Raw genomic sequence first — 26846 nt, 5'->3', positions numbered from 1 at the left:
ATGCCTGCTTGAAACCTTATTTTGTAGTATGGACAGCTTTATATATCTCATTCATCAGTATTAACACACTTGTTAACTGTTAGTACCTTTAGTCTCAAAAATTGGGTGAGAGTTTGTTGTAAACAATGTCAAATCTGTCATTTCGCTAGCATTGTGAATTTTTTGATGCCAAATGCAATCTGCAAAGCACTTCTAATGTGGGGCAGTACCGCAGAACATTCACCAAGTCTATAACCCCTTTTTAGAGAGAATAATAGGAATAATACTTACAATTCTAGAAAACATGTCTACTATTTATATTAAACTAACAGTCTCGACAGTCGACCAGATGGACGCTTAAACCGGTCCAGATGGTCAATCTATCTCGACTTTTTCTAGGATCTCTATTCGGAAACCCTTATCACCCGTCTAGAGAGTTATTCAACCTTTCTCGATCTAGATGATGTCCATTAAGGGTGTTTTGCCACTCTATACACCAGAGCTGTCCAGAAGATCATAAGCCCCGCCCAAACGAAAGCTCAAGAAAGACCGTATTAGCAATAGAATTAGTCTCCACACCCAATCCCAATCGACTCCAACTTTATTGATCAATCCTAACAAATTGGTTCCAGAGTTTGCAGAACCAAATTGAAACAGTTCCATGGTTTACAGAACCAAATTGAATCAGTTCATTCAGTATGAAAAACTCATCTACTTGAGTTGGATCCCAATGAAACTTGGGTTCACAACTTCTTTTAATTTCTTTCTTCGAGGATAAAAGAGGGGGAAGTCCCATTTAGAGCCGCAGTATGCATGACTTACCACCATAAATGTAGCAAAATATCTGGGTATATGGAAAGTATAACAATTGTCACTCATATAAGAAGAATGGTTGAGACCTCCCGTAAATTTTTTACAACAGGTCACGCTATAATGACTGTAAAGCCATCAAATTTTTTTGATAAAATTATCAATTTGTTTGATTCGAGCTTACAATCGAACAACATATTCTTTTTGTCCTAATCAAAAATCAAATCGAACATGAAAAATATATGAAAATTCTGAACTGTCGAATATAAACTCAAAACATCATATATCTAACTCGTTATAAATTTGATTTTTGTTTGGGACAAAATATATACTATTGAATTCATAACCTAGATCAAAACACATTTATAGTTTTATTAAATTTTTAGAAAAAATCTTAACTGCCTCATTTTTACTACAGCAGGGTCTGCTGTAAAAACAATTACAGCAGACCCCCGGAATCCTCATAAGAAGCATCCAGCAAACATGCTGATAGCAGCATAGTCGTTCATGGCTCGAATCGAACAGAACGCAAAAAATAAAACAATACAAATAAACAAACCCATCAGTATCAACACAAACTCATGCACCAACGGTTGAAAAGCTCCAGTTAATCATTGGATTATTAACAATAATTCAAACTTCCTTGTAAAGCCCCTTCCAATCATTGTTAAAGAAAGCAAACTTAACTATGGTAACTAGAATCATTTTGGTCTACCATAAAAAGGGAGGGGAAAAAAATGCTACAATCATCACAATCTAAAAGCAAAACACAAACCCAAACCCATTGATGATACAGCTGCCTCACATTTGACTTCGCGGAAACACTTTGTACAAATGCCGGCTGACACTACATCTACCAGTACACTAATTGCTACAAAACAACTCCACTGAGATTCATCAGATGCTTTGCTAAGCAATAGTAACATTACCTGGTTCTCCAAACTCACGAGTCATCTTCTTGTTGTTGAGATTGCTGTTGCTGTGGTTGAGTTTGTGGCCACGGCATGAAAGTAACTGGTGGCCGAGGTTGTTGGGCTGAATAGAGTGATGCTTGATCAATTGGCTTCCCCATGATCATCCCTGGTGGTGCAACCGGATGCTGTGGCGGGACATAGTAATAGGGCATATCAGCAGGAGAACCCATCATAGGAATATTAGATTGGGTCATACCAAGTCCTTCTTCCTTCAATTCATCCCGAGGAATAATATCAACCAAGAAATCAAAGACATCAGTCCTTGAAATGGCAGCAACAATGTCATTCTTCTGGAGTGTTCTTCTTTTGTTCTCCTCTGTGTGGATCCAAGAGCGCAAAGTTAGCTCCAAGATGAACATTTCACATGCCATTGCAAATATGACAGGGGCCTCAGCTGAGATCATCCGGACATCTTCATCAGCTTTCATAATTTTTTTAATCCGAGCAAGCGGAAGGCTATGATTCTTAAAATCAGTAGTTTGTTCAATCTCCTGCATTTGCTTGGCCCAGAAAATCTGAAGTTGCTGTTGCTGTTGTTGCTGCTGGTGGTGGTGAAAGTGTTGTGCTTGCTGATATGCAAGTTGGTGAGGGGAATTTGAGTATATAGCGGGAGGCTGTGTTGGGGGAGGGAGAGCTACTGCTGGTGTGCCAGAAGCAACCATGGAAGCAGTTCGGTAGGGAGGAGTAGCATAGGCCATCTGACCAGTACCAGCTACACCGCCCATTGCCTGATGCTGCTGTTGCTGCTCCCGTTGTTGTTGCTGTGTTTGTTCCGAATGATCCATGGCTATCTATATGAGTTTATTTTGCCCTCACTCCAAGTAGAAATATCCTCTCATGAAAATACTGTAAACCATAAAAACCAAAACTACAAGATCAGAGGACAATGTTCGCCTGAATTTAAAGCTGCATCATAGGGTAAAAAGTAAACAATTTAAAACGGCAAAGCATAGATAGGTAAATAGTGCCATTGATTCACACTATCCTCATGTTTTGCTGAAGAAGCGAATAAATGAATGCATAAGAAAAATAATGATCAAATCTCATACTCATCTTACAAGGAAACTTATTTCTCTTCATATCATAAATTTCTAGATTACATCTGACCTAAGAAAATTAATGTTTTCCATATTTGTCAGTAAGCTTACGAGATTATCGATATTAAAATGATGACAACTTACAAATCAGCACTTCACAGAAATTCAACTCTTTCAACAATGCATAATTCTAGTTCCAAATTGCAAGCTCAAGAGTATCCACAATTAAGTGTATAAACAAATACGCAAAATACTCGAAAGCACATAGAAATCCAGTTAAGGGAGAAAAAGCAGACACAAACTAATGCTTAGAGATTTAAATCTCATAATATTGCAGGTTCTCCTGTTTGTCTGGCAGTAAACATATATGTTTTCTCTAGAAATAAATCTCTCATTGTTAAACAACATTTTGGACAAAATATCTACTCGCACAGGAAAAAAAAATGAAAATAGAAGATTATGAGCGTCTTATAAATGGATAAGGCAAAGATGTTTTTACAATCGGAAGACTTTTCCGAACAATATCAACATCACAAGACCAAATCTCGTCTCCCTTTCAACTATATCTGAATACAGTACCTAAACAAGTTCATAAGAATGATATCCATATAAAGATTTCACAAAGATACACAAATTTTAAAAGCATGTTACTCGTAGATTTTAATTTAGGTTTGATTTTAGCCAGTAAAAGATCCATAGAGGTCACAGGAATGTGAGAGGAGTACACCAAGTGTGGAATAGGAATTATAGGTCCTATGGAATCGGCTGCATTAACAATCGATTTTTAGGGTTTCAGAATGTTGAAGAATAGCTTCTGCAGGTTCTTCATGGAGCTGGTTGTATGAGTTTTTCCACAAGCAGAAAAGTAAACAGGGCTACATACGTAGAGAACAGGCTTTCCTGGCAGACGTTTCAGTAAAGATAGTGATGATATTGTGGCGGAACTAATTGTTTAGGAGACAATCAGGCCAGGGGAGGTTTGAGACAACTCGGAGTTTACAGCGACTTGGAAGTGTCGAACATAACGATTTTAGCCTTCCTGAGCCACCATTGACTCTCCTTCAGCTCCTACACGCTTCAGTCCCATCTTTTAGCCCCAAAGGGAAGATAAAGAGGGAAATGTTAGTTGCAGTAGTGTCTTTAAATGGATATGAATTAATTATCATTTGGAGAGTAACCAACTGCAATAAGTGGTGCATTACAGGGACAGCAATAGCATATAGTAATAAACAAAAAGAAATATATTAATCGATACTCTTAAAGACTACAGAGACTTCCAATACAAGCGAATAACCCAGAGAGATGATGATTAGTAGCAAATATTGGCACTCCAACCTAAAGGATTCATTCCAGCTTCCATACTCCAAGAAACAAAATCAACAGATCGAATTTTCACGCCTTAAAAGATTAAATGATGAATCTTTTCAAGTAAACAATCCAAGTTCCCAAAAAGTAAGACTGCAAAATATTTCAAATCGTAACCCATCATTTGATATTGTTTACGAGGATCAAAAAATGTAAAACTGTTTTAAGGACTAGAATAAAATTGAACCCGCCTACGTTATAACGCATAGGAGGGACTTCATCCCCTCAATCACACATTTAGAAAAGCAAGCATCGAACAGCATACAAAAACTGAAGAGACATAAATAAAATTTCCAACAAGGGCGAAGTGTCAAGTTCTTACTTCAATAAAAGGTCATTTGACAAAAGTTTTGCTGGCCAAAAGACCCCAAATGGGAGTGTACCTTAAATATGACATTAAATACTTTAGTGTGGAAAAATCTAATAATTGCCAGACTCAGACCACTTTAGGATTGTTAAAACAGGAGTAGGAAAGTTAGTACTCACAAAAAAGTTGCACCACACGTCTTACATGAATGGGCATACCATCAGAAACATAATTACACACTTGTTCAAGATAATAAAGCCGGTAAAACCGGAACCTAAAGCAACTATGCCAAAAAAGCAAATGCCTTTTAGCTTAGAACCCCAACAACAAAATTCCCCCATCGATTGCTCCTCAATATGAGTTAACTTATGTTTCTACACAAAATTATGCTCACTCAAAGATAAAAACAGTACCAATCATAAAGGGAAAAATCAGAATCATGGATGTAAACATTACAAACCACTAGCATAACTTATCCAAACAAATCCCCATTCCCTGCAACGTATCTCACAGTAACCAGCAAAAAAAGAATATAAAGATCTCATCTTCCAACCTGAAATCATAAGTTGAAAATACCCGATTGAGATTAATAAAAAATATTCATTAAAAACATTTATTTTATATCTTCTCTTCACTCTACTTTCCTCATCAACCAAACCGAGGCCAAATTTAAAAAAAAAAAAAAAAAAAGGTCTTAGGGTTTTTTTAAAAAATAAACAATCGAACAAACAAACAAACCACATAAGTATAATTCAGAGAAAAAAACAGTATATACCCAAGAAAGCTCGCAGGAGAATTTGTAGGGATAGCTCTTCAGTGGCAGGGAAACCCTAGGAGAGAGAACGACAAGGGGTGTTTGTTGTCGGGGGAGAAGTGTTGGATTTCGAAAGGGAGGGACAGAGAAGCATTTGAAATGGAGGCGAAATCTCTGGTGGCATCTGTAGTTTGCCATGTGTCAATCAGTGAGAGTTTTGACTATTAATCCTGGTGCTCCAATTTTACACGTATCTAATCATTAGTGGAGATTGCATCAGAGTGATTCTCACGTAAACGACTGTGACGCAAGAGAAAAGGACAAACGAACCATGAGAAGGCGTAATTAGTGGAGAAGTCTGAGGGTGTTTTCGAGATTCAGACAGTGCTATTTTCGTTTGGCTGATTGGGCCACGTGAACAATGCTTCTAGATCTAGTACCAATTCATGTCGTCACGTGAGAAAAGTTTGTGGATCCATAGGCCATTTGATTCTTTACCATAGAGCAGCTGATTTGGGCTACTGGGCCAGGAGGCCCAATAGACCGGGATAGGGCCTCCAATTTCTTGTTACAATTGTACCTACAATTGTCACTCAAAATTATGTTAAATTACCAAAAAAATGTATTTTTGAATATTTTGATATTCATAATGTTAAAATATATTAATTTTTGAGAAAAAAAAATTCTAAAATTTAAACCCCCAACATTAATTCCTAAACTCTAATGTCATTTTTAAAAAAAAAAAGATTTGACATAGTTTTGGAGAAGAATTGTAGCCACAATTGTAATAAGAAATTAGGGCCCATCCTAGCTCCAATAAACCTGCCTTATAAAAACCTTTCCCTATTTACGAATCAAATTGTACAATTGTACCTACAATTCTCACTCAAAAATCTAATACTATACAAGTACGAGGGGCATCCCCAAGGCCCAAGGCAACAAAGAAAAAATGTACAAGTATGAGGGGCATTCCCGAAGGCACAAGGCAGCAAACAAATTTAACATAGTGATGCAGTGCGCTGGTCATTCTCTTATCCAACATCAGGTAGGTGGAAGCAAGTGAAGTGTTTTATATGGGTGGACAATCATCAACCTTGTAAGCCGGTTTTCAAGGGATGAGTTAGGCCCACTGCACCATTTGGTATCGGAGCAAGGCCCATGCTGACGATGTGGGTGCATGTGGGTCCACGGGATGGGGTGCCACGCGTGGGACACGTGTTCTTTGGGGAGGGAGAGAATTGATGCAGTGCGCTAGTCATTTCATTATCCCACATCTGGTTGGTGGGAGTAAGTGAAGTGCTTTATATGGGTGGGCAATCCTCAACCTTGTAAATCGGTTTTCAAGGGGTGAGTTACGTCCACTGCATCACATAGTTTTGGGAAGAATTGTAACAACAATGGTAGTAAGAAATTAGAGCCCATCCAAGCTAGTAAAACTGCCTTATAAAAACATTTCCCTATTTGCAAATCGATTGTGGGTTAAAATTAGGCTTGAATTGTTTTCGACTAGACTTGGGTTAACTACATTAGCCCATCCTGGCCCACTTTTTTCTGTCTGGCCCATCCTAGCCCACTTGAACCAATATTTTTTTCTCTATATTCATTCTATATAGGCCTAGTTTGGTAAAGCTTTTTGAAAGTAAGATATACTAGTAGAAATGATTGTAGCAGAAATGCTAGATAATTTTAATAGCAGATATGCTGCCTGAATGCTGGGTAGGTGTTTGGTTGAACTTTTGCTGTTAACATTTGGGTTGTGTAACATATTGCGACAAATTACGTGCAGGGGTATTTTATATATTTGTTGTATATGTTGTATCCAAACATACAAATTAATTTATAAAATTAATATAATGAATTTAATTAAATTCAAGATAATAATAAATTATCAATTAATTAATAAATTATCAATTTAAATAAATTGAATTTATTTATTTAATGAGAAGGATTTTAATAACAATATTCCAGCACAGCTTCCCCTTTCAGTACGAGCAAGACGATAACTAGAGGTGAGAAACTTGAGTATCGTAACTTAGGGCAAGTCAGGGTATATTTGGCATATCAATAATTGATTGGGGACAAAATAGGAAAAAGTTGGTTAAAATTTGTGAAATTGTACAAAGTTGTAACATTTTATTAGTAGTAGACATGCTCCCAAAAAAGCTATAGGAATAAGTGCCATGAAATTGTTGTTCGGATGACTTGTAGTATTTATACTAACAAATAGTATAAATGCTGTCAAAAATTATCATCCAAATTGGGTCATAGTATACAGATTTTCTTTTTAAGACGAGACTTGGAAAGATGTTTTATAGTTTATCGTGCGAGAGAGGATGGAAAGAAAGACCTATAATGTCAGCTTTTGCTTGGCAAGTGAACAATAATACTACACAGTAGCTATACAAGAACAATCCAGTGCATAAGACTTTCTTGTGATCCAAAATCTCCATAGATTGTCTTATGAGTGGGTTGATGACTCAAGATTTGAATTTAACCCAATGTCACAAAGTGACAAGCTAAACTGAGGGTTCTCTCGAATATTAAAAAAAAATGAAACACATTTGATTGTCCAAGGATATCTAACAAATCCTTTGGCACTATTACATTACAACCCAGGTTTTCAAATCGGATCGGCCAGTCCAACCAGTTGGCCATCGACCAGCCTTATATCCGGGTCGATCCAACCGGTTGGACCATGGACCGGCCTTATATCCTTTGGCACTATTGCATTAGAATATTACCCAGCACCTTGTATTCCCATACCACTTCTTGTTTCGTTGGACCATGGACCGGCCTTATATCCTTTGGCACTATTGCATTAGAGTATTACCCTACACCTTGCATTCCCATACCACTTCTTGTTTCAGAGTGTAGTTTACACTCAAACAAAGATGAGTTAATCTAATCTGGCAATCAAACTTTGAAAAAAAAGTTCTACATGAAAATTGATAAAGATAGTGTCATTTATGATGTGTCAACCTTTAAGCTCATGAGCTTAATCAAATAGAGCTTGAGCTTACACTTAATACGGTTAAACAAATAGAAAATAATAGAATACTCGCGCACTCCTTCTTGAGAACCTTAACTTGACAAGAGACACGGATAGTACTAATTACTAAATAATCCCAATAATAAAGTAAAAAAGGCAACGGCAGTATTTCTCAAAACATTTCAGCTTCTGTTAGAAAAAATGGTCATCAGAAATAGACCCAAGAGAACCTCTTCCATTTCAAAAACATCAATGGAAGCCAGTCCCCTCGTATAGCGGTGCTTCTCTATGTTATCTAGGAGTACTGAACTATGGAATGAATTTAATTATATGCACGAGGAACGTAGAACAAAAGTAGAACTTTCGAACCCTCATTTAGGTGCCTTGTTACCATGTGTTTTGCTTTGGTTAGCTGCTGTTGACATTTCGCGTAAGTTGCTGGCCATTTCTGTGAAGGATGGCCTGACCATAGGATTAATTAGGTGCCCAACACTGCCCCATCAAACTTCTCCGTTCATGGTCGCAAAAGCTGGGAATGGTTGGCCTCAATGTGTTGTTTACAATTCCTCCTGCAAAGTCGTGAAAATTTGCGTAAAAGATGATCAAATCCAATTACCATTCCACCGGGCTCATGAACACATGTCAATAAGAAGTAGTAGTAAGTAAAACGAATAAATGATTGCGAGGTTCCGCCACTTCAAATATTGTCTTTTGCAATCCTATTTATCAATTCCCATTCAAATTTGTCTTTTACATAGACAAATTGCATGTATTATGAACATACCAACTTCGGAACAGATATGTTATGCTACTTAAAAATTCATGCAAATCTGGGATCAATTCAGAATGATAATTCCATGGCTTAACTCTAGAGTTGGAGACTCATGCAACAAGTTAAATATAGAAGCATAAACTGAAGGCAGATAAGAGAATATTGCTAATGTCTCACCAATGATTGCACCATAGTGCATGTTGCCATCAAAACTAACCTTGCAAATAGGTCGCAAGGGATCTTTCAAGTTCACAAGTAAGTTGTCACATTTCAGATCAAAATGCACAATATTCTTCGAGTGCAAATATTCCATCCCAAATGCTGCATCCATAGCAATCAGAAGCCTCTTGTGACAATCTAGATATCTGCGAGTTAAGGTTTTAGTGAATAGGAACTAAGGAAATTGGAAAGAAAAAAAAAATCAAGGGTCACTGCTTTGATAGGGAACAGTGAACCAGCAAGTACTTGAGCAAATATCACGAAGTCACAAATTTTTACTCTCATGCCACTTAAGTTCCTCCTATACTTTTCCATAAGCCTATAAACTGATCATTTTATTACAAAAATATATCACAATTCCGAAATGAAAGTCATAAATTTTGTTGGGGTAAAATACGCTTACTTCCCTGAGGAAGTTGAATTTGTAGTGCCAAATCATAAGGAAGTTGTATGTGTGAAAGAATATTATTGTGATAACCAGTTTTCAGAAACAGACATTTGAGGTGGGATGAAAAAAAGAATTATGGTTTTAGTTGCGGGATTTTGTTTTCAGAATAAATGTGTACTTCAGGGTACAACTATTATTTTCACTTTCGGGTCAAGTCTGACTTGGAGACCGAGGGGGGAAGGAGTGGGTTTTTACCCCTTTTTTAATTAGTAGAGGATTTACGTATCCTTGCGAAGTAAAACATGTCTCAGAGAACCATCAACCATGTACTCTGCCACAGTGGCTAATGTACCACCAGGTCCATCTTGCACTACGCCATAAAATGCTACCACATTTGGATGGTGAAGCTTTGAGAGGATGTCAGCCTCCCGCCAAAACTCTATCGCCTACAGATTGCAGTAAATATAATTCTTTTGATATCACATAAGAAATAATACATAAAAGGAAAAAAAAAATGAAGATGAAAAGGTAAAGTTATGAGGGGAATGGCACAGACAAAATTTAATATAATTGAAAAATAATGGGATTGAATAATAATTAGGAGAGAGACATGTAGCATGGTGATCATAATGCTTTGCGGAAAACAAAATTGCTGCGACTGTGTTTTGAGAGCTCAGTCACACTTTACCAATCTCTCCTGCTCTGATGATTGACCAGTGAAGCAGATCTTCTTTATTCTCTTAATGGCCACATCGGTCCCCCTCCATTTTTTCCCATGATATACGGTCCCAAAACTTCCAGAACCCAGCTCCCTAAGCTCTTCAAGATCTTCATCTTTTATAACCTGCTACGTGTGCCCATAAGCAATAATCAAATCCAGTAAAATTATGTCCAATGTCAAATGTCAAGTCTCCTAAAATTAGTTATTTTGTCATTCAACACAATAAATTAATTTTGTAACGGCCCATCTCCGAGCCGGGCCCATGAGCCGCTACCCCCAACCATCTCTTTTTCCCAAGGTTGTTGGTGGTGAGACTCGACCCCCCGATCTCACACGCCCTTTAACATAGGACCAAAGGCACCATATGCTATCAACTAAGCCATGTTAAAGGGTGTGTGAGATCGGGGGGTTGAGTCTCACCACCAACAACCTTCCTGGGGAAAAAGATATGGGTTGGTGGTAACGGCCCATGGGCCCGGCTCGGAGATGGGCCGTTACATAAAAACTGCATTTTTATAGAGTTCCCCTGCCAGACACGGGCCCAGGGTACCTCCAGATCCATGGACCAGACAGCCCAACCCATCTCCTTTTCCCCAGGAAGGTTGTTGGTGGTGAGACTCGACCCCCAATCTCACACACCCTTTAACATAGTGCCAAAGGCACCATATGCTACCAACTAAGCCAACCTTCTTGGGGAAAAGGAGATGGGTTGGGGGTAGCGGCCCATGGGCCCTGCTCGGAGATGGCCGTTACAAATTTATTGGGTTCATACATTACACATCATTTATACATATTTTAACACTCTCCCTTCACTCAGGGCAACAAGAAGCATAAATAAAAGCCCACACTTGGGGCAACAATAAATGGGGGGTTTAAATTGCAGAAGTTAATATTTGAACCCAAGACCTCTCACCTTGATATCATGTTAAGATTAGTTAATTTTCCATTCAACCCAATAAGTTAACTTGTTGGGTTGGACATTTCACATTATTTATATATATTCTAACAAGATTAAAGAAAAGGAGGCATTAGTGGATCCCTATTTTTCTATTTCAACTAGAAAAGGAGATGATAGAAAGAATTTGATTTTTCTAGCAGGGAATCAATAAAGTGTACCCAACCTTTGCAACAAAAGAATTTATCCAAAAGGAATCAATGAAAACAAGCAAGCTTTGAAAGGTTCTAAAGAAATGTTGCAAACGCTTTGGCACTACTGGTCGCCAAGGAAAATAACAAAATTATAGTGTATAATTGTCTAATATTCTACTAGTACTCCCAAACAACATGGGAAAACACAAAGAAAACGCTGCAATACTGCTTGAGTAATCTCCCTTTTCTTATAAATTCAAGTGCCAAGAAGGCGCACAAGAGGAAGCTAGCTTCAAATATCATCAATTATGACCCTAGAGTCAATTGAAAAACTTCAGTCAAACCAAGAACAAAAGATAAATTTTATTATGGGGCAGTCAGAAGGTGCATCCAAAGAAGTAAAAAGCTTAGTACAGGACAGCATCCAAATCAGATTTTAAAAAATAGCCAAAAAAACAGATACATAGGCACCCAAAAAAAATGAGGTCTTTGTTAGGCCACAAGGACAGATAAGAGTGATCCTGAATGCTGAGATCAAAAGAATCTTAATCATAAACAAAAGTAAAACAAACATGGCCAAAGAAGAGAGCAACTCCCCAGTCACTGCTAAAGATGAATGAACAATGACCAGTCCACTGTTACTAAGATTTAACAAACTGCCAAACACAGAGCAGGTTGGAGTCACTCAATTCATGATTTTGAATATCCATAACATAGGAATTTGGCTCTGCAAATGATAAATTTTTGATCAGCAAAAAAGCAGTGATTCTCAACGAATCTGGACAAGACAGAGAAATGGCCAGAGAGGTATAAGGGAAAAAGGGTTTCTCTTAGGAGTGGAAACCACAGCCATCTAATGAATTTAAGAATGATCTACTAGTTCTCATCCTTTTTTGCTGAATCAGCCATGAGATCCCTTACTGTAGAGGCCCCCAATCCATCTAGCCCTTCTCCAACCTCGCCTCTATGTTGGGAGCCTTGTGCAAGAGAATTGTTCAATCGTTTTAACCAAGAATCCAGAGAAGATAAATTAAACAAGATACCAGGCATAAAATTACCAACCAGCCTGAAAAATAACAACTTTAACCACCACGCAGATGGACAAAACACAAACTTCAAATAAGGTCAAACTAGCAGCACCATAAACCACTAATTTGCCAATATTTTCAAGGCAGTATAACACTCGATTCTACATGCTACTATGCTAGCAGGAGAAACTGGCACCAAGATTTAAAGTGGTTTTCCAGAGTGAGTATTTTAAATGGAGTTTTTGAAAGTTATTAGCCTTTCCAAAAGGATAGTTGACTACTTGACTCCATTGGTAAATCAATGGGAGTAACCAGGCTATCAAAAAGCCAACAAAGGGAGGAAGAAAAAAGGTACAAAAAAATGTGCACATCTTTTATACCATGAAGGAGCACACATACCTGCAATGTGTTTCTATCAAACTCTTCCACTGAAGGACCCAAACGTGGTATCCCTATATTCCTAATTTCTCTCCTCCCATCCTATAAGCATCAACAGAGAAAGATAGTTAGCAGACATGTATATTTCAGGAAAATGAATACTCAAAACAAATTAATATTGGAACAATGGACCTCATACTCCAAATCCAGTGTCCTCAAGTTTTCAATCATAGCTTCGAACTGTGTACTGTCATGGACCTCTATTAGGGGATGATCAAACTCAGAAATTGGAACAGCGGAGTCGGTGCCACCATTTACTGGAAGGTTTTTCTGATAGTCTTCCCCAAAACTAACTGGTAAGTCAACATGACTCACTGGAATTCCATCTGTTTTCAAAGTGTAAAGTGGTGAGATTTATTCTCCTTCAGCAGTCAACATAGCTGGAAACCAATATGTCTATAAATAACAAGAAAATCTTTTTTGAACAAACTCACCTTGTGCCAAATTACGAAAGTACGACCAATGCTTAGGCTCATGATTTTCCATATTCAAACACAAGCCAGCTCCATCATTAGGGAATCGATTTACATCAGAAGAGTCATCTGAAATTGCTTTAGAGAATATATCAAAGAGGACATCACGAGGGAATCGGTCCTCAATATCAATAAGGATGTCACCTTGCTCTGTTGCTGGGGATCCTTTAGAGATGTCATTAACTGAGCGCTCCATCAAAGAAAAAGGCAAAGGAGAACCCGAATGGTCATTACCAGTAATAACCTTAGCTGTTGTCTCACCCCAATCAAATTGTGAGGATGCGGGATCATCATGGTGCACAACAGAAATAACTTGTCCAAAAGCAGGATGGTCAGATCCACGCTCTCCTGCTTCATGTGCTAGGAGTTCCTTATGGTTATTAGTTGTGCAAGTTGCATTATGGTCAGACTTGGGAATCCTATCAGTGGTTGCAGAATCTTTACCATCAACAGCCCTCAGAACTGCCTGGTTGAGAACATTCTTTGAGACACCATCAAACTCAGAAAGCGTTTCGAATCCATCAGAGCAATCGCGTCAAATTCTTTGTATTTGTGAAGTTTCACAAATCCATTGTCCATAGTTTGAGGTTCTACAAATGATGATTTAGCAGTAGACATTCCATCGTCATTAAAAGCAGTTAACTTATGGGTGTGCATATCCCTGGCAGAATCTGTAACTGAAACCTGCTGGGCTACGTCAGAGTTCGTATGTGTAACCAAAAATTGAGAACCAAGCTGGTCATCAGACTTCAAAAACCGGGATAGCAAATCAGCCCGCTCCCGTGGTATTATTTCTGAGTAATAAATCCTCTGAGGACCTGATGTAGCGCTAGATATGAGACAATCATCATTGTTCCTAGATTTAGGAAGATGTGCCAGATTTATATCATCAAAGGATGAAGATATTTTTGCAGGATCCTGGTGCTCTCCTTCATTTTTGGAGGACAAAGAAGGAAGATTTCTCTCCATGGCAGCATTTTCAACCACAGCATCTTCAATTGGAAAAGGCTTTGTCACCTTCCCACCCCATGGCTGAGAAGGAAAGGCATAATCTTTTTCCAAAGGACGAGGTTTTTCAGGGTGAATTTCTCCCTGAAGAGAAACATCAGATGGAAACACTTCCTCTACTAAGACCTGTGGTGTCTGCATAGGAAAGCTATCATAGGGCTGTGCTTCATTCAATCCAACCTGTCGATTCATTAGCCCATCAAGAGGTACAGAAGTAGGAATTTCTCCAAAGCGGGGGTACTTATAAGAATCACGGTGGAAGTGCAACGGATACTGCCTGATTTCTCTTTCGTGAATCACCCCGCCATCATGCAAGTGAGAATAGATTTCTCTGACAGTGGTGTCACTTGAGAGAATTGGTTCAGAAGGATAGTTGATGAAACAACAACACCAGTCATAGGTGAAATGTTAAGGCCAAACAAGCCCGCCGTAACTCCACTCATCTCCCGCTCAACATTCCTTCCGTCTAACTCATCCAAATTATTTCCCAAAGCACTTGCCAAACCATGCAGGTCTTCATCACATATTCTGCAGGTCTTCATCACATGACACAGAGACCAAGGCATCAAGATCCTCCCCAGGAAGTTGATATTTTATCACTTGAGCTTGGTTATAAATGGCTAAAGCTTTCTGCTTAAGCTCCTGCCAAGAAATGTCCTCTCTAAGACGAATAATGCGTGTTTCACCTCCAACATACCTCAGCTTTTGATCACTCAGACGGGGTAGGATTTTACCCCCAAAACTACAAAGAACCTTCATCTTTGTAGTTGAACTCTCAGATGCTCCAGAGGAGGGATACTCATAACCTGATGAAGTCCGTGGTACCAACAAAACTGATCCATGGTTGCTTCTGTCATCATGTAACGAAGAGTTCCTTCTCTCGAATTCTATTGCACCTTTCTCTACCATGTTGAGCATTGAAATATCTGACCCACTTTCAGATCCTGTATGACTGACGCCTAGAATACCTTTCAGTTCCGAATAACCTGTTGCATAAGTGGGATCACCAATAGTATTCGGAATAAAAGACTTCCCCGGATTAACCCGATCACGCATAAACTCAAGTGCAAATTCCTCTCCAGTCTGTATAGAATAATTAAGTACAGGCTTCACTCCTGAATTATCTTGCTCAGGAGGTCTTGTATTGGTACTGATGCTGCTTGTAGGGTCCATCATAACTGCCCTACACACAGGCAACAATTCCTCATTTCCTGATACCATGGTATGGTATTGAAACTGGTTCTGTACTCTTGAATGTTCCGTCATAATATTGAAAGGATCCTTCTCCATTGAACTTGATATAGAAAAGATTAAACCCATTACCATGAACATTATATAAAATGCTTACAGAAAAAGTCCATCCAGTACGTACCAAAATACAATTATCCTCACCGAAGACAGATATTGAAACAGTATGCTAGCTGCAGAGGCACCTTTGCTGATCTTCAACTCCGTGGGGTGTCAGTGCACAGTCAAAACTTGATCAAGCCATGAACCTTTAGGCATATTTTGCTGCAAGTGACCACAATTTATGAACCAAGTGGGTAAAAAACACACAAATTACAAAGAGATTCTAGCAGCGGAGAAATATTAGTAGTGAGAAGTAAGCAAAAGTATATGTACTTCACAAAACTGAATATGATAAGCTGATAAGTATCGTGGTTTATCCCCCTTCACATCCAATTTGACAAAAAGAAAGCATAATTTTAACACCTTCACATGGTTTGTTCCCATTTATGCACTTCAGCATTAACTCGTACCTTTAAACCATGTTGTTTTAAGGGAACTCCAAAAGTAATCTATCAAAGCTGGACTTAAGGAAGGAAAAGAAAAACTAAAAAGCCAAGGGATCCTACCAAAAAGACTCAACGCATCTTCTAGGAACCGTTCTTAAAACAAAAAAGGATCAAAGAAGTGGAGGTATCTAATGGTGAATGGTAAAAATCCAACTCCTCTTGTCTAGGATCTCCCAATGGCAAACTATATAGTTGAAGGCCGTGATGAACTGCTCCATCATGGTCTGATCAACAACCATTAATGATCATGTGTAGTACCCGGTTTTCGTCCGGCCAAAAAAATACAAAATACAAAAATAATAATAATAAAAACAAATATATTAAAAATATATATATATCATATAAAAAATATAAAAAAAATATATAAAAAAAATATAAAAAAGAAGGAAAAGATAAAGTGGCCGAAAGTAGGGTAAAAAAAAAAAGGAAGTGAAAAAAGAAGGAAAAGATAAAGTGGCCGAAAGTAGGGTAAAAAAAAAAGGAAGTGAAAAAAAGAAGGAAAAGATAAAGTGGCCGAAAGTAGGGTAAAAAAAAAGGGAAGTGAAAAGGGGAAGGAAAAGAGAAAGAAAAAGAATAAGAAGAGGGGAGAAGAGACTTTGGTTTGGGGGAGAGAGAGGAAACAAAACAAAAAAAAAAAAGAGGAAGAGAGGAGGCGTGAGAGAGAGGAAGAAAAAAAGGAGAGGCTTTGGCTTTTGGTGAAGAAAAACAAAAAAAGAAGAGAGGAAGAGAGGAAGAGAGGGGAGAGGAAGAAGAGAAGAAGAGAAGGAGAGAAGGAGAGAAGGGGAAAACCGATTCTTTGGATTTTTTGGCTCGGGCTTGGATATTATTTGGACGAGTTGATGGAGGCTTGAGCAATTTCAAGATTTTGTTTGGTTTATTACAATTTGTGTATATTTGGCCCCCCATATTGTGTAATTTATCTTATTCATGTAGATTTGTATAATTTCGACATTTATTATTTGGATTATTTGTACGAGTGTGGATTATGAATATATAGGCTTAAAATTGAATATAGGTCATTTCAATTAAAGAAATCATAAGTTGATTTCCTTTATTTGAATTATGAACCTTATTTGATTTCATTTATGAATTTGCCATAAGTTGGCAATAATAGGTTAAATTGATAGATGACACTTTTCCAAATAATCATTTATACCATAAGTTGGTATTTAAAATTAAACCTACCAAAAGTTGGTATGTCATTTTATCATTTATGCCATAAGTTGGTATTTAAAATTAAACCTACCAAAAGTTGGTAGGTCATTTTATCATTTATGCCATAAGTTGGTATTTAAAATTAAACCTACTAAAAGTTGGTAGGGCATTTTATTAAATAAACCATAAGTTGGTATCTAAAATTAAACCTACCAAAAGTTGGTAGGACATTTTATCATTAACACCATAAGTTGGTGTTCAAAATTAAACCTACCAAAAGTTGGTAGTACATTTTATCATTAACACCATAAGTTGGTGTTCAAAATTAAACCTACCAAAAGTTGGTAGGACATTTTATCGTTAACACCATAAGTTGGTGTTTTAAAATTAAATCTATCAAAAGTTGGTAGTGTGTCTCCAAATAAAAAAACTATCATAAGTTGATAGTAATATTACAACTTTTTTTAATGCTATCATAAGTTGATAGTATTCTTACAAATCTTTTCCCAAAACTATCATAAGTGGATAGTGTTATTTTAAACCTATTTTCAAATAAAAACTATCATAAATTGATAGTAATATTCCAAGCTTTCTTTTTCAAACACTATCATAAGTTGATAAGTGTGTTGAAAGTAATAATTCAAACTTTAACAATTACACCTTGCAAAGAGCAAGTTTCCATAAGATAGCCATTAGATTAATCCGGGTAACCGTTTTCAAACGGGAGTTGTGGGGTGCCTAACACCTTCCCCACACTCAATCGATCCCCGTACCCTTTTCTCTGGTTCACAGGTCTTTTCGGTGTCCAATTGCACCTTAAATCAATTGGTGGCGACTCTAAACATTTTTCATCCTCAAACGCCGGTCCGCGTCGTGACCCCGGTTGCGACAACTGGCGACTCTGCTGGGGACCGAACCAGGTTTTTTAAACCTAAGAGGGTCAAGCCCATATGATTAAATTGATTGGCTACGGTTACTTCTTCTTGTATGATTAATTGTTTGTTTCCTTTATATGTCAGAGATGTTGATTTATTTTGTTGTGGTAAAGTATTTGTCATCTCATACATTTACACTCATTGTAGCCTACCAGCTGGGCTCTACCTTTAGTATTAGAGAGGGTTGACCACTATTCTCGTGAGATTCCGTCTCCGCATGGGTAGTGGAAGATATCCTCACCGGATCGACTTCTCTTAAAAGTTAAGGGAGGAGCTTTTGTCCCAATAGTTGGGATTTTAAAAGCAACATGATCTGGGACCTCGCAGAATAGTTAGATAAACTTACCCAAGCACTTTATAAAGCCCTAGATCCATGCCCAAAACCTCCAGAAATTTAGGTTACCCAGTGTAATGGCATATTCTATTTTTGTGTGATTTACTCATTTGTGGTCGATGTTTTGTCTTACACATTCTTAATTGTAATTTCCATTATTGGTTTCTTCTCTCATGCATTCACGTAGGCACAGTCATTGCATTTTGTCAAACTAAATAAGTTCATAGTCATGCATGAAAAAAAAAAACAAAAAAAAAACACCAATTCACTCATGTCTTTGCCATCCTTATAGTATAAGATTACAGTTGTGAATTGCTAAAACAATGAAAATGAACAACAAAAAAAATACAATGGGGCAGTTTGTGAGGAAATTGACTCTTAATTTTCTTGTTGATCAAGTGGGAATGGATCATTTTATGTCTGATTCTGAGGAGGTTTACGTTTTGGCTGTCGATGACAACCTTGTTAATAGACCAGTCATTGAAAGGTTGCTCAAGATTACTTCCTGTAAAGTAACTGCAGTGGACAGTGGAATAAGAATACTTCAGTTTCTGGGATTAGACGAGGAGAATAATTGTCCTGTTGGGTTTGATAGTTTGAAAGTGGATCTAATTATCACCAATTACTGTATGCCTGGAATGACAGGAGATGAGTTGCTAAAGAAAATCAAGGAATCGTCTGCCTTGAGAGAGATTCCGGTGGAAATCAGGTCATCTGAGAACGTAGTGACTCGAATCGACAGATGCTTGGAAGAAGGAGTAGAGGATTTATTGTAAAGTCAGTGAAGTTGTTCGATGTGAAGCGCTTGAAAGGTTACATGACCAGAGACGGAAACCAAGAGAGATGCATCAACAACAAGAGAAAGCTTCCGAAGACTTGTGATCTATGTTTATTACCACCATCACCATCAGAGCCATGTTCTCCACCACCGTTGGAATCTCTTATCAGACAGCGTAAAAGGTCCTGCTTGGATTAAATCCTGATCGTCTGTTATGCACCCTGCCTCACTGTGCAAATATTCGTAATTTCTCGGGGAGTGTGAAAGTTTTTTTTTTTATTATTATTCTATTTTATTTTTATCTAGTTGAAAAAAAAAAGGAAAAAAAAAGAGAAAAGAGTCGTCCTCAAGCGGGGAAATGAACAGTTGAGTGTGACAGTTTTGTTTTTTATTATTATCTGGTTGAAAAGAGAAGCAGGAAGAAAAAAAATTCGTCCTCAAGCGGGAAAATAACAGTGGAAGGTGACAGTAAAGTAAATACCGATTTGACAGGCACTGCGAATGTCTTCGCATATGCAGAGCCATCTTCGTCTTCATCTCCATCTCAATCATTTCTGGCAAAAGCGTGTTTTCTCTCTGAGCCATCTTCATCTCCGTCTCCATCTTCACAATCATACACAATCATCAAAAACACAATGTTGACCTAGACGCTAAGTCTTGGTCCAACACTTTGTTCATCTTCCTCAAGAAATCTTCAAGGATGGATACTCCTAACTCTCCACTTGCAAAAAGGTCTAGAACTGATGAAGGTTCTACTTCTAAAGAAGAGGAAGGTGAAAATGATCCCAGATTCAACCTCTCCCCTATAAGGGAAGACGTATACGAGGACAATCCCCAGAAAACCATCGAATCTCTACAAGAAGCTTTGAGGGAAACCAAAATGAGACTTAAAAAAGCAACCGACAAAGTTCAAGACTACAAAAGGCAACTTATGGTTTCAAAGCATGCCATACAAGGTGTTCGATATATGTCATGGGGCAGACAAGCAAGTACTCATGACCCAGATAAATTGCACGAAGCAATCACTGAGATCACAGTACAACTTGGATCTGTTGCAGATGGAATAGACAATGTTCTTTATACCCTAGAATAAAATTCCTGTCCAACAGTATGATTATTACTATGTATAAAGGGCAGTGGTTTGATATTGGGAAGATCTATCTGGCCACGATCTTCAAAGCCAAGGATTTTGTCGAGAAGAAGCCAACAAAGGCGGGGAAGTTATTTTTCCCACGGCTTATCACAAGGTTGCTTTTGTTCAAAAGCATTCGACCTCCTCGGCCTCAAGCATCTTTGGGATATCAGGTCACCATGATGGAAAGAAGGACATGGCGTCAGAGCATCAGTCATTTGAAAACAACTTCTGCTGGAAAGAAGCAGACCTAAGAAGGTCACTCAGCATCACCACCTGGTGATTCCTCATCAGCAATTGCAGCATCTCCACAATCAGATCGCATGCATGCAGCGATAGCCTGACTAGAGATGGGGCTACAAACACTAGAAGAGGGACAACAAAGGCTGGAGCACATGTTGGCCGCAGTCATGGATATGGTACGGAAGTCCAAACACTAGAAATTTTGGGGAGTTATGTTTTAAACTCAGTAACTGGACCAATTTGGAATTGCCAGATTCTGTCAGCAGCCTTCAAGAGTAAAATCCATCTGCACTACCATCTGTGGTCCGGTTCACGGCCATTGATTGGGTTTTAATAATGAGCATGTCTTTACTTTACTTTGATAAATTTCTCTAGTACAGCTTTTGCATGTTCAATGCTTCCAGTTCTCATGTTTTTGATGCTCTGTTACACTCATCATTCCCACATTTATTTGCCCAATTCCCGTGTTTTTGATGCCTTTGTTACATTCATCATCCCACATTTATTTGCCTTTATTTGTCCATCACTTGCAAATTCCAAATCTTGCAAATTCCATTTTGACAGGATTGAAATTGATGATAATGGAAAGATGAACCGAATGAACCAGATTTTGGGGCACCCATTAACAATTTCGAGTTTGACTTGAACATTGAGGATGAATCTGAGATATAGTCAGAAATGTTGAAACAAGTTTAATCAAAAAGAAAAGATAATTTAAATGGATGAGGTTGTTAATTTGGGGTTGGAAATTTGAATTGGTGCAAACTTGGAAGATTAGAGATGAAATAAAGAAGCAATTTGATGTCGGATGTCTTGCTGTAGTAAAATACCCCGAATGATATAGAAATATTGCACCGGTACTGAAAAAGGATGATTGTAATCAGATCACGATGGCACTAGAAGATAAAGAGGAAATTACTGTCATTACTTTATGTGGTACCTTTTGCTATGAAGTCATGCCATTTGGTCTAAAAATGCGGGAGATACTTATCAGCAAACCAAGGTCATTCTGTTTCATGATATGATGCATAAAGAGATTGAAGTGCATGGGGATAACATAATTGCCAAGCCAAGTGAGGATGAAGATCACATGATTAACTTGGAAAAGTTTGTTCAAAAGGTTGAGAAGACACTAGTTGAAGTTGAACCCCTCAAAATGCACATTCGGGACAATTTCAAGAAAGTTGTTAAGTTTTATTGGTAGGAAGAAAAAAAAAAAAACCCGTTAGAGTGAAAACCCGCAAGGGCGCTCTAGGCAAAAATAGGGGCAAAAAAAAAAATCTGCTAAAGTGAAAAAAAACCTCACAGGCGTTTCAATTTGGGCTGCAAGTTCAAATTTCAGATTGTTTGAAGAAGGATGTTTGGATTACGAGTTTGTTGAATTGATGAGTGGTGCCTGAGTTGGCTGTTAACTTGTCTCACATTGACATAGGTGGGAGTGCAAAATTAATTTCGTGATTGAAGGGTTGGAGATCAGTTAATTGGACATGTACCCAAAACTGGGGCAGATTTTGGGGTGCTTTTGATACCATAAGATATTTTACCTTGCTAAGATGTTAGTCTGTTACATAGAAGAAGAAGTTTGTTGGCAGAAATGGAAGGTTCAGAGATAGCCTTATACAAGAAGATTTGATTATTGTTAATTGGGTGCACACCAAAATTGGGGCAATTTTGGTACAATCTTTGAATTATCACATATTTCATCTTGAAGAAGCTCGGTTTGTCCTTTCTGCCTTTGATTTCTCTACTTTCTTGTACATATTTCATTCTAAAATATTTTATTACCACCCATCCTTTTCAATAAAAATTGTGAGGAAATTCATTTCTTCAATTTTGTTGCTTGTAGTCTCCTTTTACATATCCCAATTCAAATCTCATTTGATACTCCAAAAATCAAATTGTGAGGAAATTCATTTCTTCAATTTTGTTGCTTGTTGTCTCCTTTCCCACATCCCAATTCAATTCTCATTTCATACTCCAAAAAAAAATTATTATCATTTGCTTTCAATAATTGACAAGCATGGCTGTACTTTTGAATTTATCACTGACAAAGTTTTGACAGGAAATATAATGAGTGCATCAGGACAATACTTTTGATAGGAAGTTGATGGATTTTGGCATCCTAAGCTGGAAAGGATCTGAGTGAAAAGCCTGAAGCTGAAGCAGGTGTTAGCAGGAAAGAGAAGCTCACATTCCTAAGCCGTGCAAAAAAAAAAAAAAAAAAAAAAAAGATTTGAATAAGGAAATTCTGATAAATGGGTAGCTTTGAATTCAGATGCGTACGAACATGCAAATTTCAGGGAAAATGAATTGATTATGGGAATGCACATTGGAAAAGGAAAAGAGATAACTCAAGAGCTGGGGTCCAGAACGGAAAAAGGCCTTCACTAATCAGATTAGAGAAGATACATTGAAAGCTCAGTGAGTCAGAAAGTCAACCCTGACAGAGAAACAAATTTGGTTTAGCAATTCGTAATTGTGCGCTTGTTGGAGGATGGCAAAACCATGAGAAAACATGCATCCATTCATTCATGAGACATTCATAATTGAGCAAAATAGGTCAGTGCATGCATCATCACTGCATAAATAAAAAATTTTCAGCCAAGCCGGGAATGGCTACAATGATCCCGAACACCTTTTTCACAATAATAAAAAAAAAATCAAAAATTAAAAATTTTCAGCCAAGCCGGGAATGGCTACAGTGATCCGGGCACCTTTTCACCAAAAAAAAATAAAAAAATCAAAGATTAAAAAAAAAACATTTGGCCAAGCCGGGAATGGCTGTAGTGATCTCATGCACTTTCTTTTTGTTGGCCAAGCTGGGAATGGCCATAGTGATCCCATGCACTTCATTTATTGTTGGCCAAGCCGGGAATGGCCATGTGATCCCGTGCCCTTTATTTTCTTGCACAAACAGTTGGCCAAGCCGGGAATGGCCTTGTGATCCCGTGCCCCTTTATTTTCTTGCACAAACAGTTGGCCAAGCCGGGAATGGCCTTGTGATCCCGTGCCCTTTATTTTCTTGCACAAACAGTTGGTCAAGCCGGGAATGGCCTTGTGATCTCGTGCCCCTTTATTTTCTTGCACAAACAGTTGGCCAAGCCGGGAATGGCCTTGTGATCCCGTGCCCCTTTATTTTTCTGCACAAACAGTTGGCCAAGCCGGGAATGGCCTTGTGATCCCGTGCCCTTTATTTTCTTGCACAAACAGTTGGCCAAGCCGGGAATGGCCTTGTGATCCCGTGCCCCTTTATTTTCTTGCACAAACAGTTGGCCAAGCCGGGAATGGCCTTGTGATCCCGTGCCCCTTTATTTTTCTGCACAAACAGTTGGCCAAGCCGGGAATGGCCTTGTGATCCCGTGCCCTTTATTTTCTTGCACGAACATTGGCCAAGCCGGGAATGGCCACAGTGATCCCGTGCCCCTTTATTTTCTTGCACAAACTTTTTGGCCAAGCCGGGAATGGCCACAATGATCCTGCGCATTTCAGGCCCGTACGAAACGCGGTTGACTACGCCTTTGTTTGCCTTTTATTTCATAAAAGACATACAAAGGGGGGCAGCTGTAGTACCCGGTTTTCGTCCGGCCAAAAAAATACAAAATACAAAAATAATAATAATAAAAACAAATATATTAAAAATATATATATATCATATAAAAAATATAAAAAAAATATATAAAAAAAATATAAAAAAGAAGGAAAAGATAAAGTGGCCGAAAGTAGGGTAAAAAAAAATGAAGTGAAAAAAGAAGGAAAAGATAAAGTGGCCGAAAGTAGGGTAAAAAAAAAGGGAAGTGAAAAGGGGAAGGAAAAGAGAAAGAAAAAGAATAAGAAGAGGGGAGAAGAGACTTTGGTTTGGGGGAGAGAGAGGAAACAAAACAAAAAAAAAAAGAGGAAGAGAGGAGGCGTGAGAGAGAGGAAGAAAAAAAGGAGAGGCTTTGGCTTTTGGTGAAGAAAAACAAAAAAAGAAGAGAGGAAGAGAGGAAGAGAGGGGAGAGGAAGAAGAGAAGAAGAGAAGGAGAGAAGGAGAGAAGGGGAAAACCGATTCTTTGGATTTTTTGGCTCGGGCTTGGATATTATTTGGACGAGTTGATGGAGGCTTGAGCAATTTCAAGATTTTGTTTGGTTTATTACAATTTGTGTATATTTGGCCCCCCATATTGTGTAATTTATCTTATTCATGTCGATTTGTATAATTTCGACATTTATTATTTGGATTATTTGTACAAGTGTGGATTATGAATATATAGGCTTAAAATTGAATATAGGTCATTTCAATTAAAGAAATCATAAGTTGATTTCCTTTATTTGAATTATGAACCTTATTTGATTTCATTTATGAATTTGCCATAAGTTGGCAATAATAGGTTAAATTGATAGATGACACTTTTCCAAATAATCATTTATACCATAAGTTGGTATTTAAAATTAAACCTACCAAAAGTTGGTAGGTCATTTTATCATTTATGCCATAAGTTGGTATTTAAAATTAAACCTACTAAAAGTTGGTAGGGCATTTTATTAAATAAACCATAAGTTGGTATCTAAAATTAAACCTACCAAAAGTTGGTAGGACATTTTATCATTAACACCATAAGTTGGTGTTCAAAATTAAACCTACCAAAAGTTGGTAGTACATTTTATCATTAACACCATAAGTTGGTGTTCAAAATTAAACCTACCAAAAGTTGGTAGGACATTTTATCGTTAACACCATAAGTTGGTGTTTTAAAATTAAATCTATCAAAAGTTGGTAGTGTGTCTCCAAATAAAAAAACTATCATAAGTTGATAGTAATATTACAACTTTTTTTAATGCTATCATAAGTTGATAGTATTCTTACAAATCTTTTCCCAAAACTATCATAAGTGGATAGTGTTATTTTAAACCTATTTTCAAATAAAAACTATCATAAATTGATAGTAATATTCCAAGCTTTCTTTTTCAAACACTATCATAAGTTGATAAGTGTGTTGAAAGTAATAATTCAAACTTTAACAATTACACCTTGCAAAGAGTAAGTTTCCATAAGATAGCCATTAGATTAATCCGGGTAACCGTTTTCAAACGGGAGTTGTGGGGTGCCTAACACCTTCCCCACACTCAATCGATCCCCGTACCCTTTTCTCTGGTTCGCAGGTCTTTTCGGTGTCCAATTGCACCTTAAATCAATTGGTGGCGACTCTAAACATTTTTCATCCTCAAACGCCGGTCCGCTAAATCAATTGGTGGCGACTCTAAACATTTTTCATCCTCAAACGCCGGTCCGCGTCGTGACCCCGGTTGCGACATCATGACACCTTATCGATCCTTCTTCACAATGAAATATTTCCACAAAAAGGGTCAAAAACCGTTTCTTGCATTTAACGATAACCTTCCAATGATATGTTAACCAGAACAATCATCTATTATGGATAATAATCAATTGAAAAAAAAATGCCAAGGAAGATTAGAAGGCTACATTGTAAAACCTGATTCAAAATTAATCTTAACAGGAAGGCTAAAGCAGCTACATGGAATCAACAAAAAGCAGGATCCTGAAAAAGTACATCATCATAACAACTGAACCCATGAAGTTGCTGCTTATTAAAAAATATATTAACCAAAAAACCAGACAGAAACTTTCGAAGCTCTCTGCCTTTACCTTAAATCGACAAACATACAAGAAAAGATAGAAATCAACACCAGAATCACAGCTTTAAAGTTCATTCTCCTAGAAGAATAGATCAAAATACCTCAAAGGCAGATGCTTTGGCATCCATATCTGCAGCTACAATTTTGGTGACGCAGACATTGTTCTATCTTCTGCCTCGTAAATGTATAACAATACAATACTTTCACTCATTTTCTTTCACTTTCACTGATTTTGTTAATTGGGTATTTCTCTGTTGTATTGTTAGTTGTCTCTCACTCTCTCTCTCTATGAAGCCGACTATGGCCTATGGGCATGTAAATTCTTCTGTTAAAACTTAAAAGTCAAACAAGAAAGCCACGCTTTAAATCTAAACTCTAAAAGATTTACCCTTTAGAGCATCCATAATGGTATTATATTTGACATTGTTAACAACATTTTTTGAATAAGTATATTCCTATACCATCATAATGGGTATAATGAAGTGTAT

At 37.6% G+C, this 26846-nt stretch overlaps 1 protein-coding gene and 2 pseudogenes across 3 annotated transcripts; 1 reads left to right on the top strand and 2 right to left on the bottom strand.

Annotated features, from left to right (window-relative positions):
- Nucleotides 1-1359: 1359 nt before the first annotated feature.
- Nucleotides 1360-5407, bottom strand: LOC119985731 (nuclear transcription factor Y subunit C-2-like). Of its 3 annotated transcripts, none has more exons than XM_038830101.1 (3): nucleotides 5248-5407; nucleotides 3684-3981; nucleotides 1360-2609 (listed from the first exon to the last, which is right to left on the bottom strand). In XM_038830101.1, exon 3 carries the CDS (start codon nucleotides 2546-2548, stop codon nucleotides 1733-1735), a length of 816 nt encoding a protein of 271 aa, XP_038686029.1. In that variant the 5' UTR covers nucleotides 2549-2609; nucleotides 3684-3981; nucleotides 5248-5407; the 3' UTR covers nucleotides 1360-1732. The 3 variants fall into 3 exon arrangements, with proteins under 3 accessions (XP_038686029.1, XP_038686028.1, XP_038686027.1); XM_038830100.1 differs by having other exon boundaries at nucleotides 3684-3887; XM_038830099.1 differs by lacking the exon at nucleotides 3684-3981 and having other exon boundaries at nucleotides 5248-5406.
- A 3644-nt stretch (nucleotides 5408-9051) lies between these two features.
- On the bottom strand, nucleotides 9052-26523 carry LOC119985566 (annotated as a pseudogene).
- LOC119985565 lies at nucleotides 18988-26265 on the top strand (annotated as a pseudogene).
- Nucleotides 26524-26846: the final 323 nt, after the last annotated feature.

Source organism: Tripterygium wilfordii, chromosome 19 (assembly GCF_013401445.1).
Source record: "Tripterygium wilfordii isolate XIE 37 chromosome 19, ASM1340144v1, whole genome shotgun sequence".
Taxonomy (NCBI): domain Eukaryota; kingdom Viridiplantae; phylum Streptophyta; class Magnoliopsida; order Celastrales; family Celastraceae; genus Tripterygium; species Tripterygium wilfordii.
Note: the sequence above shows the minus strand (reverse complement) of the source record. Positions and strands in the feature narration are given on the sequence as shown.